This window comes from Henckelia pumila, chromosome 3, assembly GCF_033568475.1.
Source record: "Henckelia pumila isolate YLH828 chromosome 3, ASM3356847v2, whole genome shotgun sequence".
Taxonomy (NCBI): domain Eukaryota; kingdom Viridiplantae; phylum Streptophyta; class Magnoliopsida; order Lamiales; family Gesneriaceae; genus Henckelia; species Henckelia pumila.
This window is the reverse complement of record NC_133122.1, coordinates 58,187,024-58,205,253: the sequence shown is the minus strand read 5'-3', so window position 1 is coordinate 58,205,253 and position 18,230 is coordinate 58,187,024. Positions and strand designations below refer to the sequence as shown.

General features: G+C 37.1%; 2 protein-coding genes across 2 annotated transcripts; one reads left to right on the top strand and one right to left on the bottom strand.

The window, feature by feature from the left end:
- Positions 1 to 8,604: 8,604 nt before the first annotated feature.
- Positions 8,605 to 9,363, bottom strand: LOC140888787 (uncharacterized). The gene has a single exon (XM_073296487.1). The coding sequence runs from the start codon at positions 9,361 to 9,363 to the stop codon at positions 8,605 to 8,607; it is 759 nt and encodes a 252-aa protein (XP_073152588.1).
- Positions 9,364 to 13,807: 4,444 nt separating this feature from the next.
- LOC140892465 (probable ribosome biogenesis protein RLP24) lies at positions 13,808 to 15,821 on the top strand. The gene is made up of 5 exons (XM_073301359.1): positions 13,808 to 13,935; positions 14,426 to 14,529; positions 15,139 to 15,252; positions 15,363 to 15,499; positions 15,596 to 15,821. Exons 2-5 carry the CDS (start codon positions 14,449 to 14,451, stop codon positions 15,765 to 15,767), a joined length of 504 nt encoding a protein of 167 aa, XP_073157460.1. The 5' UTR covers positions 13,808 to 13,935; positions 14,426 to 14,448; the 3' UTR covers positions 15,768 to 15,821.
- The last annotated feature ends 2,409 nt before the right edge of the window (positions 15,822 to 18,230 follow it).

Here is an 18,230-nt window from a genome sequence, read left to right as displayed (position 1 = left end):
TCTGGCCAGAGATTCGTCACACTAATATCTCCTCAGATCGCATAGGATATCCACACTCGCAAGTATGTGGTGAATCCTTGACAACAATGCATCGACTCCTATATGTGTCGTAACTGTACCCAATCTCGACACCTGATGACCCCCATAGAGTCGGTAAACGAGTCAAAGCACAGCACTAGCATATAGAGTCTCCATGATGTTTCAAGTCGTAAGGACTAATGGTGTACAACCAAAACCGCGGACTTTATCCACTCGATAAGTGATAACCACTTGGAAAGTCCGGATAGGGTAGTTCGATTATTCATCCTATGAATATCCATTTGCATGCTTCGAACATCTCCATGTTCCCTACCAATGAAACGTGGTACTCCGCATCGCAAATGCTAGTCTCAAACTCGAGCGATCCTTATCCTTATTATCGGACGGCTCAATCGACTAGGAACGGTTTTTAGAATATACAGTGACTATAAGATGTATTTCATGATAGACATCTCCATGTTCTACCACATCTTACATACACTATAGTATATTCAAGGTCTTTATCAAAACAACAATAGTATATCACAATATAACAATATGAAGTAATATAAAGTCATTGCCATAAAAGTGTAAATAATATTAAACAAAAGATTGTTTATACAAAGAGTCATCAAAGCCCATAGCCACACAGTTGGCTCACTGGGCACCCACTCTTACAATCTCCCACTTGCCCTATAGCCAACTAGTCATACTACGTAGACACATTGCTTCGCGATGTTTGTCAAACAATGGTCCTGGCAAAGGCTTAGTAAGCGGATCAGCGATATTGTCTGCAGAGGCCACTCGTTCGACAATGATGTCTCCTCTTTCCACAATCTCCCGGATTATGTGGTATTTCCTCAGTACGTGTTTGGATCTTTGATGAGACCTTGGTTCCTTTGCTTGAGCAACGGCACCCGTGTTGTCACAGTACACCGGGACTGGACCAACAAATTCAGGAATGACGCCCAACTCTTGGACGAACTTCCTCATCCAAACGGCCTCTTTAGCAGCAGCTGATGCTGCAATGTATTCAGCCTCAGTGGTGGAATCCGCTGTGGTGTCCTGCTTGGAACTCTTCCAAGAGACAGCACCGCCATTGAGCATGAACACAAATCCAGAGGTTGACTTCGAGTCATCCACATCACTTTGGAAGCTAGAGTCGGTATAGCCTTCCAATTTGAGTTCTCGTCCTCCATAAACCATGAACATATTCTTAGTCCTTCGCAAGTACTTAAGAATGTCCTTCACGGCTTTCCAATGCATTTGACCAGGATTAGACTGATATCTGCTCGTGACACTCAGAGCAAATGCTACATCCGGTCTGATAGATATCATCCCATACATGATACTACCTATAGCTGACGCATATGGTACATGTGTCATATTCTCTATCTCTTCATCAGTCTTGGGACACATAGACTTGGATAGAGAAACTCCATGACACATGGGTAGATGTCCTCTTTTGGACCCATCCATTGAAAACCGTTTCAATATGGTATCGATGTAGGTTGATTGAGTGAGTCCTATCATTCTCTTAGACCTATCTCAATAGATCTGTATCCCAAGAATGTAGGATGCCTCTCCCAAATCCTTCATCGAAAATCTACCTGATAACCATATCTTTGTTGACTGCAACATCCCTACATCATTCCCAATGAGTAGGATGTCATCAACATAAAGTACTAAGAATGTCACCGCATCCTTAACTACTTTCTTGTACACGCAAGGTTCCTCCGGTTCTTGATGAAACCAAAATCTTTTATTGTTTCATCAAATTTCTGGTTCCAACTTCTTGATGCTTGTTTTAGACCATAAATTGATCTCTGAAGCTTGCATACCTTATGCTCGCTTCCCATGGATGTGTACCCCTCAGGCTGCTTCATATAGATTTCCTCCTTAATGTCTCCATTAAGAAAAGCAGTCTTCACATCCATTTGCCATATCTCATAGTCATACCATGCAGCTATGGCAATCAGGATTCTTATGGACTTGAACATTGCAACTGGTGAAAAGGTTTCATCATAGTCAACTCCTTGCCTTTGAGTATAACCTTTCGCCACCAATCGCGCCTTGTAGGTCAATACCTTACCATCAGGCCCAAGCTTTCTCTTGTAGATCCATTTACACCCTATTGGAACAATTCCATCGGGAGGATCTACTAAAGACCAAACTTGGTTTGTATGCATCGAATCCAATTCTGACTGCATAGCTTCAAGCCATAAATTCGAATCCGCATCAGAAATTGCTTCCTTGAAGTTTCTTGGATCACATCCAATGTCGGGTTCATCTTGATCCCCTTCAAGAAGAAGACCATATCGAACTGGAGGTCTAGAAGTCCTTTCGGATCTTCTAGGTGCAGGCGTGTCCAGCAATGGTTCCTGAGGTGTAGGATCGTTATTTTGTATTTCGGGTTCTTCTCGAACTTCTTCGAGTTCCATCATCTCGCCTTTCTTATCCAATAAGAATTCCTTCTCCAAGAAGGTGGCATTCCTAGAAACAAACATCTTTGTTTCAGCAGGATAATAGAAATAATATCCGATTGAATTCTTCGGATACCCTACAAAATAACATAAGCTGGATCGACTATCCAACTTATCTCCCACTGTCCGCTTCACGTAAGCAGGACATCCCCAAATCCTCAAGTACGAATACTTAGGAGCTTTGCCATTCCATAACTCGTATGGTGTTTTGTCCACTGCTTTAGTGTGGACGTTGTTCAACAACAATACCGCCGTTTCAAGCGCATAGCCCCAAAACGAAGGTGGAAGCTCAGTGAAGCTCATCATAGATCGAACCATGTCCAACAAAGTTCGATTACGACGCTCCGATACACCATTAAGCTGTGGTGTCATAGGAGGAGTCCACTGAGAGAGAATCCCATTCTCTTTCAGATAGTCCAAAAACTCGGTACTCAAGTATTCTCCACCTCGATCCGATCGAAGTGCTTTAATACTTTTACCTAGCTTGTTTTCTACTTCAGCCTTGAATTCTTTGAACTTTTCAAATGCTTCAGACTTATATTTCATTAAATATAAATACCCATACCTTGAATAATCATCAGTAAAGGTAATGAAGTAGGTGTGGCCATGTTGAGTCCCTACTCTAAATGGACCACAAACATCTGTGTGGATCAAATCCAACAGATTCTGACTACGCTCAGGTTTCCCCTTAAAAGGAGATTTAGTCATTTTTCCTTTTAGGCAGGATTCACAAGTAGGTAGAGAATTAATATCAGACATATCAAACATGCCCACTCCCACTAGCTTGTTCATCCTCCTTGAGGAAATATGACCTAGCCTAGCATGCCAAAGGTTTGCCGGGTTTTGACTATCGATTTTCCTTTTGTTTGTTGTCGCCGGTTTATCAACATAATTCACTGGAACGTCTTTTAGTTTTAAGTTGTATAGATCGTTTTCAAGTTGTCCATTTCCAATTAAACATTCATTCTTGTAAATATTGCAAATCCCATTCACAAAATTGCAAGAATAACCATCTCTATCAAGCATAGAAATAGAAATAATGTTTTTAATTAAATCTGGCACAAATAAAACATCTCTTAACAATAATTTAAAACCGTTCTGCAAAGTCAAACAAACATCTCCAATGGCCGTAGCTTCAACTCTGGAACCATTCCCGAGCCTCAGCTGGGTCTCACCCATTCTAAGCCTGCGACTTCTTGTCATCACCTGCAAATCATTGCAAATGTGAGATCCACATCCGGTATCCAATACCCAAGAAGTTGTATTAAGTGACATGTTTATTTCAATATAGAACATACCCTTTGCAGTTCCCAACTGCTCAAGATATTCCTTGCAGTTGCGCTTCCAATGACCCGGCTTCTTGCAGTAATGGCAAACATCCTTGGATTTTCCATTGTTTGAAGCCTTTGTCTTTTGCTTCTTCTCGGGCTCGACTTTCTTGGGTGGGGTAGAACGTTTCTTGCCCTTCATACTTGGCCCCTTCTTCGCAGAAGATGAGGAGCCCACCAAGAAAGCTGGCTTATCCTTCTTAAGTGTGGATTCATATGTAACGAGCATATTGACCATCTCTTCAAGGGTGGCCTCTATCTTGTTCATATTAAAATTTATCACAAATCCATCAAATGAAGAAGGAAGAGACAGAAGCAATAAATCCACATTGAGTTCATGCTCCAACACCAAATCTAGGGTCGCCAACTTTTGTATGAGCCAAATCACTCGTACCCCATGATCACGGACCGAAGTCCCTTCACGCATGCGGCACGTCATCAGCTCCTTAACAGTAGCGAACCTTTCAGCCCTCGACTGAGCCCCAAAAAGTTCCTTGAGTTGCGTGTGAATGTCAGCAGCATTCACCGTGTCCTCAAATCGCCTCTGGAGTTCATCAGACATCGAGGCTTGCATATAGCATTTGGTCTTGATGTCATGGTCACACCATGCATCAAGTTTGGCCAATTCCTCCGGACTTATGTCAGCTGGTGCTTCCTTCGGAGGTGCTTTCTCTAACACGTAGAGCATTTTCTCCGAAGTTAAGACAATCTTCAACTTCCGGAACCATTCCGTATAGTTGGCGCCAGTCAACTTGTTTTGTTCGAGGATCGAGAATAAAGGAGAATAAAGGATTTCGCGAATTCATTGTATGAAATACTGAAAAGGAAAACAGACATATATCAATGATTGTTTAACAATTTACTAAGACATAAAATAGGCGAATTTAATTTTATGAATCTCACTCCCACTATTTTAACGATTTCACCACCCTCTAGTGAAAACGGGAAACTTTTTCCTTAGTGAGAACATGGAGTCCAATTGACAAACTTATGGTCCCGAATAATATCAGCCAACCATAATTCTCAAAAGGTAGAGCCCAATTGCTTCCAAAGCAACCCCCATGTATTTACCTCATGTCCAATAAGGGCCCAATAATATGACGCCGTTTAAAGTGACATGTCAAGATGACCCATCAATATTAAGTTGTGATGGACGGTCGCCATGTGGATCCCCCAATAATATGAGCCGATCCCATGGGAGTTCCACCCAACTTACAACATTTGTCGATCCAATGTACAGCTTTCCGACGGACGGGCCCCCCCAATAATATGAGCCGGACCGTATCCGCGGGTAGCATCACATACATTGACCGTTGATGGAAGGTAGGAACATTTAAACAATATTTAAATTTCCTTTATTTATCTTGATATAAATTTTAAATCATATTTAAAATGAGGGATTTTATTTATAAAAATATTTGTCTCATCATATTTAATTTATTGCATGCATTGCCGGATTCACGCAATTTATGTCTAAACATGCATACAATCATAATATCACATATTATTTAGGATGATCGATTCCATTTCTAATTGACCCGTGGTTGCCAATCACGGGTCTTAGTCCAATCCTAGGTAATATGCAGTATGCAAATGCAATCCTATTACATATGCTTCCAATTTACATTTCTTCAGTCTTCATTGTCTGCTGGGGCCCACCATCTTCAAATCTTGATCTCCCACTAAATCTAATGTATTTACAATAAATAACAATGACAAGTAGGGGATACATTTTTAGGGGTGGGAACGGGCCATAAACCAAGCCCACTTTTATTACATATGACATTCATACTGGGCCATAAACCAGGCCCATTAATAAAACCAACAACAATAAAGACAAAATGTAAATTCCTAACATACACCTACAAAATTGGTCATGGCAATCGATCATCCTTATCCAATAACATTTAATTCAAAATTAATTTATTGGATAACATGCTGTGGCAATTCAAATTTAAACAAGATAAAATCATATTTTATATATAAAATCTCATTTCACATATAAAATCATATTTTATCTCTATATCAAATAAAATCATATTTTATCTATAAAATCCAATTTTACAAATAAAATCATATTTTACTTAATATATCATAAGATCATATCTTATCATCAATTGTACCAAAATAATTGATTTCAAAATTCAATTTACGGATAAAATATTAAAATTTTCCAAAATTCAAATTTATCCAAAATCAATTTTAAAATTTACGGACTCGAACAATTCGATCCGAAATCTCGTGAACCAATCAAAAACAATTTTTGACCGGACCAAAAATAAAATTTTAAATATTAAAATTAATTTTTAAATAAAAATATAATTTTTCCCGCGGGCCACCCGGGACACTCCCGGGCCGGCCCGCACCCGGGGCGCGGGCCGGGGGCAGCCCGGCTGCCCCCTTAGGGCAGCGCCTGGCGCCGCCCCTGGGCGGCGCCGAGCGCCGCCCCTGGGCAGCGCCCAGCGCTGCGCTGGGCAGCGCACAGCGCTGCCCTGGGCGGCGACGGTCGCCGCCTTGGGCGGCGCCGTGCGCCCCCTTTGGGCGGCGCCGTGCGCCGCCCGGGGCAGCAACAATTGCTGCCCCACCGGGCAGCGATCCAATCGCTGCCCGGGTTTTGCCCCGAAAAAAAATTTTTTTTTTTTATTTAAAAATATTTATTTTGTTTCAAAAACCGAGACTCAAAAATTTTGTACAATTGATTAATTTAATCGTTTGATCTGAGCAACCTGGCTCTGATACCACTGTTGTAAAAACTGGCGGTCAGATCAATCACGATTGATACCCGGTGCAGCGGAAGTTTAAAAATTTTTATCATGGAACAATTCCATGGTGTGGGTATCAACCATTCAACGATTAAATTATTGTGTGTGTAAAATTCAAATAACAATTAATTAAATTTTACCTTCAATCTCGCAACGAGATTACTGGACACCAACAGATTTTATCTGCTCTTGTTGTCTCTCCCTGGAACCGATGAACTCCTTCAATCAGGTCCACGAACAGAGGTTTTAATCCCTCTGATAGATTGCACTAGAAAATCTATCAGAAGTTTTCTGCGAAGAGAATAAACGAATCTGATTCGTTATTCCTTACTGCGATTCAAAATCACAGACCGGAAAATCTCGGGCAGAGTATGGGGAGGGTTCGGCCGAAACAATCTTTGAGAGGAACTAGGGTTTTCGATTTTTGCTCTCAAAAATTATGACCTGTTGTGTGTAATTTCTGTACTGAAATAACTTATTTATAATGCAGGCCACTAACACCTTAGGGCCCATTAATCATAAGCTGGGGCCTGACAAGCAAAGCCCGCTCGTTCAGAAATTAATATAAAATTCATCGTGACTCCGATTGATGAAACGATTTCACCAATGTGCACAGAAACCATTTCTGCACGTTTTAAAGTCAAAACAAATTTTCTTGAATCCGAATTCAGTGGTTTCCAAAAATGTCCATCCCTATGTCATTTTAGGAAACCCTACTCCCTTACTCTTATTTAAGAAGTCCAACTCCTTTGTTCATTAAATTTAACTCTTTAAATTTAACTATCTCAACGGGGATTAAAACTCCATTACACTGTGTGACCCTCAATGGTTCAGGGATACAGCTAGCCGTGGGCTCACAACTCCTTGTGACTCGGAACAACACTTTCCGACTTGCCCAACGAATCATGGTAAAGCGCCTAGCAACATCGCCCCATGATTCCCTAGGTATCACTGATAGTGCCTACAAGAACCAGTAGATTTTGGTTAGCGTACAGTACGGTCCCTTCATCCATATATCCCGATCGAATCAACAACCATTGGTATATCGAGAGTCGCTCAAGATTCGATAACTATGCAATACATCTTGAAGATCAAATTAGTGACATCGCATGTGCTACTAAGAAACCATTTCTTAAATCACATCAAGTACTCTGGCCAGAGATTCGTCACACTAATATCTCCTCAGATCGCATAGGATATCCACACTCGCAAGTATGTGGTGAATCCTTGACAACAATGCATCGACTCCTATATGTGTCGTAACTGTACCCAATCTCGACACCTGATGACCCCCATAGAGTCGGTAAACGAGTCAAAGCACAGCACTAGCATATAGAGTCTCCATGATGTTTCAAGTCGTAAGGACTAATGGTGTACAACCAAAACCGCGGACTTTATCCACTCGATAAGTGATAACCACTTGGAAAGTCCGGATAGGGTAGTTCGATTATTCATCCTATGAATATCCATTTGCATGCTTCGAACATCTCCATGTTCCCTACCAATGAAACGTGGTACTCCGCATCGCAAATGCTAGTCTCAAACTCGAGCGATCCTTATCCTTATTATCGGACGGCTCAATCGACTAGGAACGGTTTTTAGAATATACAGTGACTATAAGATGTATTTCATGATAGACATCTCCATGTTCTACCACATCTTACATACACTATAGTATATTCAAGGTCTTTATCAAAACAACAATAGTATATCACAATATAACAATATGAAGTAATATAAAGTCATTGCCATAAAAGTGTAAATAATATTAAACAAAAGATTGTTTATACAAAGAGTCATCAAAGCTCATAGCCACACAGTTGGCTCACTGGGCACCCACTCTTACACTGTTGGTGCAATCGCCGGTTTTGGTGCTGGTAGAGCCAATTGTTTCTGCCCCTGAGGTCGATGCTGCTGCTGTTGGTATGGTCGGTGTTGGGGTGGGGCTTGGTACAGTCTCTTTCTGTTAGCATTTCCTTGTTGGTCCCGATTCTGATAACTAGATCTTTTTGCCTATGACTCTCTGATAATGTCGTTTCTGTCTTTTTCGGACAACATGGCCTGATCCACCGCATCTTTGTAATTTTTCGCTCCACTTAGTCTAACATCCTTTTTGATGAAGGCATTCAATCCTTCTGTGAAATGTTTCAACTCTTCAGCAGGATCACCAGAAATCATCGGTACAAAGTATCTTCCCCTTTCAAACTTCTTTACATACTCCGCAATTGACATGTTTCCTTGACGGATCTCCAAAAACTCTCTAGCCAACCTGTTTCGGGTGCTCACCGTGAAATATTTGCCGTAGAACACATCCTTGAATCCATTCCAAGTAAGGGTGGTTAGGTTCAACGCTGCTTTGGCTCCATTCCACCAAACACGAGCGTCATCACGGAACATATAGGTAGCACATCTCAATCTATCCGCATCCGTGATCTGCATGAATTCAAAAGCAGTCTCCATAGCTTGGAACCATTGTTCTGCAATCAAAGGATCATTCTCTCCTTTGAACTCAGGTGGTCCCAACTCTAAGAACCTTTTGTAGATAGGGTTTTGATTAGCCGCAGGATGGTTATTTCCGGCATTAGCTGTCTGGGCTTGAAGCAACTGTTGGATTTGAGCTCCCTGAGCACGGCTTTGCTCTTGAAGCAGAGCAGTTAATCCCGTCAAAAACTGGTTGTTTTGATTGTTCTCACTATCTGGCCCGCAATCATTATGGTTGTTGTTAGCGGCATTGGCGTTGGCGTTGGTGTTATTTCCCCCACGTGATGCCATAGTCCTAAAGTCCAATATTATCCACACCGCTCAGTCACAATTCAATATGTAAATATACTTTAACATGTAACATGCATACATTATCTCATCGCATTATCATACACATGATCGAATAAACATCATAACTTACAGACATGAAGACGGAGCGTTGGAGTCGTGGCGAGTATGCATGAGTGCTTTAAGAAAACCCAGAGCGAACTGCTCTGATACCAAACTGTAACGCCCTCAACCGATGAAGATGTTACCAAACTAACATGACCATAAAACACTGTGCGAAAAAGAAAATTTTTGAAAGATGTATGCATACATCAAACCTTACTTAAAAACATTTCAAAATAGTTTACAAACCAAATCATAACAATTTGAAACAATTAAAGCGTATTTTCTTCAATCAACCTAACAACATTTAGTTCATTAACTTGACACAAACATACTCAGTACGTAACACACTCATCACATAACAAACTCATCACATAACACACTCATGCATCGCCCGCCGGTCCGACTCCTTGCTCTTCTTCATGTCCGGCATTGAACTCGTCGACATATGCATAAATGTCTTCCTCATTACCTGCACCATTCAAGTATAGTGAGTCTAAAGACTCAGCAAGAGTATGCAGTAAAAATCATGAGATTTCAATTATCAATTAAACGTAACATAACATAACATAACATAAACTTATCATTTGGTGACGAATTATGCGAAATTGTGGCAACCGTCATAATGGGCACATTCATCTTTTCTTGTTGATCAACAATCATATGGCATTACGCCTCGTAACATTCTTTCATTTTCGGAGGCCCCTCCGGAGCTCATCCCGGAGGACCTAACCCGTACATTGAGCCATATTTGGAAAGATCCCTCCGGAGCCCAAACCGGAGAACCAGTCCCGTATTGCCACCACAAAGACACATAAAACATCAAAATATTTTCATGCATCAACATATCATATCTTCATGCTTCATCATAAAATTATTCATTCATGCTTCATCATCTTTCATTTCATCATCATATCATCGTAATTCCTGTCATAACTTTCATTTCATTAACATTAAACTTTACTCGATAACTTCATGCACGTCATAAGTGATAAAAATCATACTTTCATATTGAATATAGGTTTCATGAATGAAACATAGACATGTACATGCGTCACATAACGTAATCGATCCACGTAAGTCGTTCTTGACTTAAAACTTGAAACTTTTTGCATAAGAATTCTTAAATATACTTTATAAGCCTTTAAAGATCATAACCATGAATTTAGGACCCCAAAATAACATAAATAAAGCTTCAAATCAGAAGGCCATGCGCGGGGGTGCTACTTTTCGGGCGCGGGCGCGCATACCCTGCTGATGGGTCTGCTTGTTCATTCTTAAACTCTATTTTTCAGTCGGAATTCGGAAAAGTGGTAAACATGAAAATTTTAGCCCTTGATCTTGGCTTTCTAATGCCGAAAACTGCACCTTAATTGGAATTTTCAGTAAAACGTTATGCTCATTCACCCCAGATGTGTCACTGCCGAGAAATCAAAACACTCGACACACTTTGGGATGATTTTGACCAATCTTCCAAAATGATTTTGACAAAACTCAAAACATGAAAGTTGTAGATAAATAAGTTGTTTTTCAAATACAATTGGCCTCATATCATTTGGATCAATACACTAATTTTGATCTTCAAAATAGTAACAAGTGCCGCTAATCCGAAACAATCCAACATAAGTAACATTTCAAAACTTTCACTCAAACTAATTCAATAATTCAAAATATGATATTTTCTACTCCTCCAGCTATATCCTTTAAATAAAACATCCCTTGAAACTTCAAGAACACATAAAAACTTAGATGAAACATGTAGCTCTTGAATCAAATTCAAGAACATGACAAGAATGACGTATACTTCACGATTTCATACTATCACATAACATGCTCTTCAAACCCTTAAAATCTAAACTTCATGCTCTTGAAATTCTTGAAAATCATGCATACATACATATTTTCATATAAAAATAATTATAATCTTGAATGGGTTTCAAAACCTTAAAATACTAGTTGAAAAACTTGCCTTGAAATGAAGATGGAGTTGATCCGGATTTTTGGCAACAAGCTAACCACGGCACGAACGAGATTTGGAACTTGGATGGTGAAGATCTTGAAGAAATCGATTGATGAACCAAGAAGAAGAAGGAAGCAGAAAGTGATGAAGGAAACGTGAAGTGAAGGAATGAATAAGTCAAGGAGACATGCAATTGATGATGAGGTAAGTGGTGGTTGAGTGCAATAATCAAAATTCAATACGTAATGTGTGTTGGCTACTAAAACGCAGCCAGCCCAACACGTCTCGACTCGGGCTGATAATATTTCCTTTCTTGGTTCGTACATTATAAACATATGAATATTATACTTGAAATTCTCGTAATAATATTTCTTACGATCTCGTGCATAGGTTAGTCGCGTTCCATGAATCCAGAATCAAACTCGCCCTGAAATCATAAACTTAATTGAAAGCGTTAAACATAAAATAATTATATCATGAAACCATGATCATTAAATCATAACTTAAATAATTTATGGCATAAAACCATAAAAATTATTTAAAAATCATCGTAAGTGAGTTTAGTGGATTTGGACCTTACACAATATATATTCCCGTTGTTTCATACTAAGTTTTATACTTATCAGTTTATCCGGCTGTTGTTTTGTTTCGTGTGTGCATTACAACAGAGGATGCAGGGGCGAGTCGTATAAGGTCTTGAGTGACGTGGCGTTCCGGGCTAAGTATGTAATAGTGCTGCCAAGAACATGAGTTTTGCTATAGCATATGTGTTGGTTGTGTTGTACAAACTTAATAGATGTAAACTTGGAGTTTAGCTTGAATGCTTGAATACTTGTAGTATTTGTAAGCTTTGCTTTTGAATAAAGTTGATATGTATTTTGTATATGTTGTTCTTGTATATTTAGCCTTGTTTACACTTGATGTATATGTTGTTAAATAGAAAGGAACTAGCAAAGTACAGCACAAGAGCACAAAGAAATCTGCGTTTGTCTGCACTGTAGGTGGCCGCTCGATCGGTGCAATTTGACCGATCGAGCGGTGCTTGTGAAATGCCAACCCGAGAGTTGGGATTACTTGGCCGCTCGATCGGTCAAGTTTAACCGATCGAGTGGAGGCCCATTAAAATTTTTTTTTTTTATTTTTTTTGTATTACTTGTGCTTAGTCCTAATGCTTAGTTTTGAGTTGTTGGATTAAAGTAAACGAGTCCGGGGTCGCCACAACTATAGTCCACAGAACATCTAACTCTTTTGGGCCTCTATTGCCCGCAAAACAAAGGTAATTGACTCAATATTAATGCAATGCAAATCAAAACTCATTCAACTGATTCAAGTAAAACAAATAAAAATAAATAAATTATTTTTAATCATAATTAACTATTAATTAATAAATTAAATATACTAAAAAAATATTAATGCTTTAAATATCTTTAAAAATATTAGTATATATATTAAAAAAATTTGTGAACGAGAATTATCGCGTGGCTTGCTAGTGTGTTGAATAACTTGAAGACTTAAAAAAAAAAAAAAAACATCATAGTATAACTTCAAGGAGTCCAATATTAACATATCTGAAAGCCATTGTGACAATCTACCATCTAAGAAGATTAAAGATGATGAAGAAGAACGTGATTTTCAAGCTAAGCATGAGCTACATAATTTGTCGTTCGTCTCGTGTGTCTAAGCGAGATGAAATTGTTGGATTGCAAGAGGTTATAAATTTTTGAAGCGATTGTGCCGTTCCAACTCAGATCCTCATTGTGTTGTTGTATAGCTTTAATGGCTTGGGTAGAGTCTGAGTATATGCAAACATTTTTTAATCTCATTCTTAAACAAAGGTTCATCCTTTCTCTGATTGCCATCAATTATGCTCCCTTTATTGAGCCCGAATTTCTCATAATGCCCGCTTTTGCACCACAAACAACCCCACATGAGTCTCTGATTACTGCCCCAAAATTATATTGGTTTCCTATTCATTATAACCCGCATCAACATCGAGTCTAAAATGGGATGATAACATAGGAATCCAGTCTCTTCATGTTATCGATTGTGGGTTGATGCCAAAAGCATCACTAACCTGGATGGACTTTGATAAGCATCCAGCCACGCTCGTTCTGTTCAAAACAAAAAGAAAAATAATGATAGATTATATTAAAATTAAAATTTTAAAAATATTTTCGATATAGTTATGTATATTTTATGATGATACGATTTTATTTTAAAATACAAAAATAAATAAAGATAAAAATTTAATTTATTATTAAAGTTATAATATATTTTAGAAAAATTACATGTTTACTAAAAATAAGTTTTTATGATTTTTTTTAATAAATAAAAATAAAATATTTTTATAATTTAGAAAAATAAATTACATATACATACTAAAATAATTTTTAAGATTTTCTAATAAGCTGATTCCAGATCCTCTCTTTCACTCGTCTAGCCCTAATCTCCGCCGCCGCTGTCGGCCGTCCTCGGTCTTCAATTTCCGAACAAAGAGATAGTCGCAGATAATCGTAAATTACTCATCTTTAATAGTTTTTTTGGAGAATATTTGCAGTTTCCATTCGTTTTTTTTTTCCTGTTTTGCACATGTTCGTTTTTGTTAACGTCGTTTTGCCATTAAAGTCGAGTGTGGGCTTTGGAGGGATTGTGTTCTTTTTCTTTTGTAAAGCTTTATCAGCTAACATGTTTATTGATTATTTTGTTTAACTTTCTTTTTCTAATGGAATGATATGTGTTATATGTCCTCTTATGAGCTTTGAATGCAATTTTTTTTAATCTCGTCTATTATTCTGGGTTATTGTTTTCTGTGTGATTCGGGTTTTCTTATGCATATTTCAATTTACTAATATTGTATTGGTTCTTAGTTTCACTTGTGACAAACTAATGTATACATTATGAGTTGGAAAGACTGGCGAGTTACAAAGTGAAGGGACTAATTTAGAACGTTCTCTATTTTTTGCCGTTGACTGAATAACCAAGAGGTGTTCTTTACTGGAACAGGGTGTTTATGAAATAGAGGAACCATGAGGTTGGAGAAGTGTTGGTTTTGCTCCTCCACCGTATATCCCGGGCACGGGATTCAGTATGTTCGAAATGATGCTAAGGTAAGACTTGAGAGTTTTCAGCCTATCTATTTCTCTATGTCTAGAGTTCTGGTTATTGCCAAACTTGATTTAAATTTGGAGTGACTCATGGATTTAAAAGCTTGACAGTTAATATGTTGTTTGTCACTTGAGTACAAGGGGATTGGTAACAAATTTTGTTTCGCAGTTTCACTTATGTCTGAAATATTCCTTCTTCTTTTTCTCTTGGCCTGGAATGGATAGATTTGAAGGATACTAATGGTCTTCAAGTGTATGTGAAGATTTTGATTTCTAAAATGGAAAGTGCTCGAGCTTGTGTGGAAATTTTTATTATGAATTTGGCATACTTGTAATGTAATTACCTGTTATCACATTGTTTTTTTATGTTGTTGGGTAGGCTGCCATTTGCAACTAAGCTTTTGTATGTTGATCACGTATAGGCTGATCAGTTGGGGATTTTGTTCCAGCAATTGAACTTTGGGATGATGTTCAATCAATTTTTAATTCTCAAATGTATATGAAAAGAAATTCAGTGCTCTATCTCAAAACTTGGTCATTAGCCTGTTGAGTGCTTGTTTTGAGTTATTGTGCAATTTGAGTCCTTAAATGGGCAACTATTTGGCTATGCAGATCTTTAGGTTTTGTCGTTCTAAATGTCACAAAAACTTCAAGATGAAGAGGAACCCTCGTAAGGTAAAATGGACCAAGGCTTATAGACGGCTGCACGGCAAAGACATGACTCAGGTAAGAATTATAATCACCAATCTCCATTCATATCTTTTTTATGAATCTCTTTTACTCGATTCAACTGCAACAAGCTGATATCTCTCATTGGCATTGTTTGAACTTATAAGGATGCAACATTTGAATTTGAGAGGAAACGCAATAGGCCTGAGAGATATGATAGGAATGTCACAGAGAACACGCTGAAGGCTATCAAGAAAATTGATAAAGTCAGAGTTGATAGGGAAGCAAGACACCATGCCAATAGGTTCTTCCTTGCTGATTATTGCAAACCATTGGATATTTTTGCGTTATGTCAATTTATGTTTAGTGGTTAATTGACCTGTATTATGATATTGGACAGAATGAAGGGAAAGAAGGTCCAGTTACGGAGAGAGGCCGCAAAGGAACTGGAGCAGAGCATTCACATGGTCAAAGCTCCTGTTGTTCTCCTGCAAGATCCGTCGCTCACTTTACCAAAGATCAAGGTCCAAGTTTCTCAACAGCAAACCGAGGACAATCGCATGGAGGAATAATTGAATCTTGCCGGCTTGCTATCTTTTTACTTTCAGATTTCCTGTTTTATGAGTGTAATGAAATTGAATTTTTCATTAAACACCTAGAATTTGATACGTATGATTATTTGGATCTTTTGTATTACAGAGTTTGCAAGGACGTTAATGGAATGGATAGGAAAAAAAAAAATTGTTAACCGAAATAGGAAAACCAAGTACCACTACATTGAAAGTGAAGCTTTTCTCTTACAAGAAAAAAAAAATTATATGTATATATATTCACAATGTAACTATTATTATTATCGTAGGCGCTATAGGAGCAGATACACTTGTTTTTAGGGATAAATTCATTCCCCGGAACTTCAATTCTTAATTTAACTGTTCCATCGGGTCAAATTAAAAATAGTAACATTTGTAACGTAAAAAAGGTGATATTTAACTTGGCCATGAAATTATATATATTTTACACAATTATATGTATATAAAAAAAAAACTTTAAAGTAGACACCCATGATTGCGCCTGACCATATTGGCCTAGAGGCATATGTCAAACAACTATGATGTGTATTCACAAATGCTAGTGAAAAGTTAGGCTAAGAGATCTACTTAGGATCATTATAAATCCCACAAAGTAAAAGTGGGAAATGATACAAATAACAAAAGCTTCGTGCCCACTTTTATCTACTCTTGCTACATATGGATTATAATGGGAATTAAGAAAAACATATAAATCATTTCTAATATTGTAGTATAACTTGTTATATTAAATAATTTTTGGATATGAATGGAACTAAATGTTGATAAAAATAGATTCTTCACGTTTAAATAAACAGCTCACTCGATTGCATATTACCAAACCTTTTTTTTTTTTTTTTCATTCTAGATTTTAAATCTTTTCAAATGAAAAGAGTGTATGTGTACTTTTATAGAAAACAAGCTTTAATTATCCTAAAACATTTAATTTCGACACCACAAAAAATCTAGTAAATGTAAGGGGATGTTTTCGTGGGCTCGAAAAGTTATAAAAGGTGATGCATAAATTAATTACATCAATCATTAATTACTGCTAGCATGGGGAAAAAATTATTTTACTGTTGAAATTGATGGGGAAAAAGGGAGGTAGAAATCGAAAGTGGAGCAAGGCACTATGGATAGTTTTGTGAGCTGTCTGAAATAATGATTGAGTGCCAAATACCATCTAATTGTTAGTGGCTTTGGCAATAATGAGATTGAAATCCCACTTTGCAACCATGAAATGATATAGCAAAAAAGAAAGGGGACAAGTGCAATTGAGGTGTCACAACTTTTAGCAGTAAATATGATTGTTGAATGTCAATTGAGATCTTGATTTGAATTCAATATATTCTTCTACTTTGGATTTTGATTTATGTAGTTGTGCATGAGTTTTGGATTGGATTGTTAATGGATATCGGAAATATACTTTTTTTTTATTTATAAAAAAGTAATGTAAATTAGTTATAAGTGATGATAAATCCAAAACTGATTGTTCTGTTAGAGTTAAAATATACATGGTTAATGAAACATGATAACTTATTACTCTAAATTTGCATCCAATAATCATATCTTATGTGATATTCACGAAAACAATAATGAATCTCTAATACTTTCATATCAAATTGAACTCGACTGGACATATATACTATCTATTATTGGCTCGAGAAGTTTTAGGTTGCAACCCAAACTTTACCATGAAATAGATTGAGAGGAGTCAATGTTACTAATACATTGATGTTAAAAAAAATTCCCATGAAATGTGGTTAGATTTGTGGAATTAGTGGGCTTGCATAAAGGTGCCAAGAAGAATTGGGATGACGGGAAGATGAGAAGCAAATTTCTTCACATTGATATTATTTTGTTTGCCACAAAAGTGGACTAATTTCAAAAGCACATCTCATTTTCCATCATAATGTGACACATGTAACTATAATATTATATAATTTAATATTTTTTTAAAAAATATTTTTCCAGTAGCTTTGCATAATATTCCATCCTTGGTTGTATTTTTTAATGAAAATAACTATCATAAAACAAAAGATTTTTGATAACTTTTTACATTTAAATTTAATATTTGTTTAGAATGATCATATTTATGATAATTATTTACTTACACATTAAATATTTCGAATGATAAAAATAAATCAAATTTTCTTTTCTAGAGCTCATGATATAATATAATTGATTATCCAAATTGAAACATAATCTCAAACTCAAGTTTAGGTATCAGATGAGCTATAGTGAAAGGCGGACCCAAGCAAAAAAAATTTTATATATTAATATATATTAAATTTGAGTATAATTTATTAATAGCCCGATGACTCAATTTCAAAAATAAAAGAGTTAAACTTAACCCATAAAACAAAGTGGGATAAAGAAAAAAATTTATCAATTAAATATGGGTCTAATATATTAATAGTTTCTAACCTAATTTAAAAAATAAAAAAAAAAGTCCATTGCAACAATAAT

Coding starts and splice junctions, on each gene's coding strand:
- LOC140888787 (XM_073296487.1), bottom strand. CDS start 9,363: ATGGCATCACGTGGGGGAAATAACACCAACGCCAACGCCAATGCCGCT.
- LOC140892465 (XM_073301359.1), top strand. CDS start 14,449: ATGAGGTTGGAGAAGTGTTGGTTTTGCTCCTCCACCGTATATCCCGGG. Junction 14,530..15,138: donor ATGTTCGAAATGATGCTAAG/GTAAGACTTGAG, acceptor TTGGCTATGCAG/ATCTTTAGGTTTTGTCGTTC. Junction 15,500..15,595: donor GCAAGACACCATGCCAATAG/GTTCTTCCTTGC, acceptor GATATTGGACAG/AATGAAGGGAAAGAAGGTCC.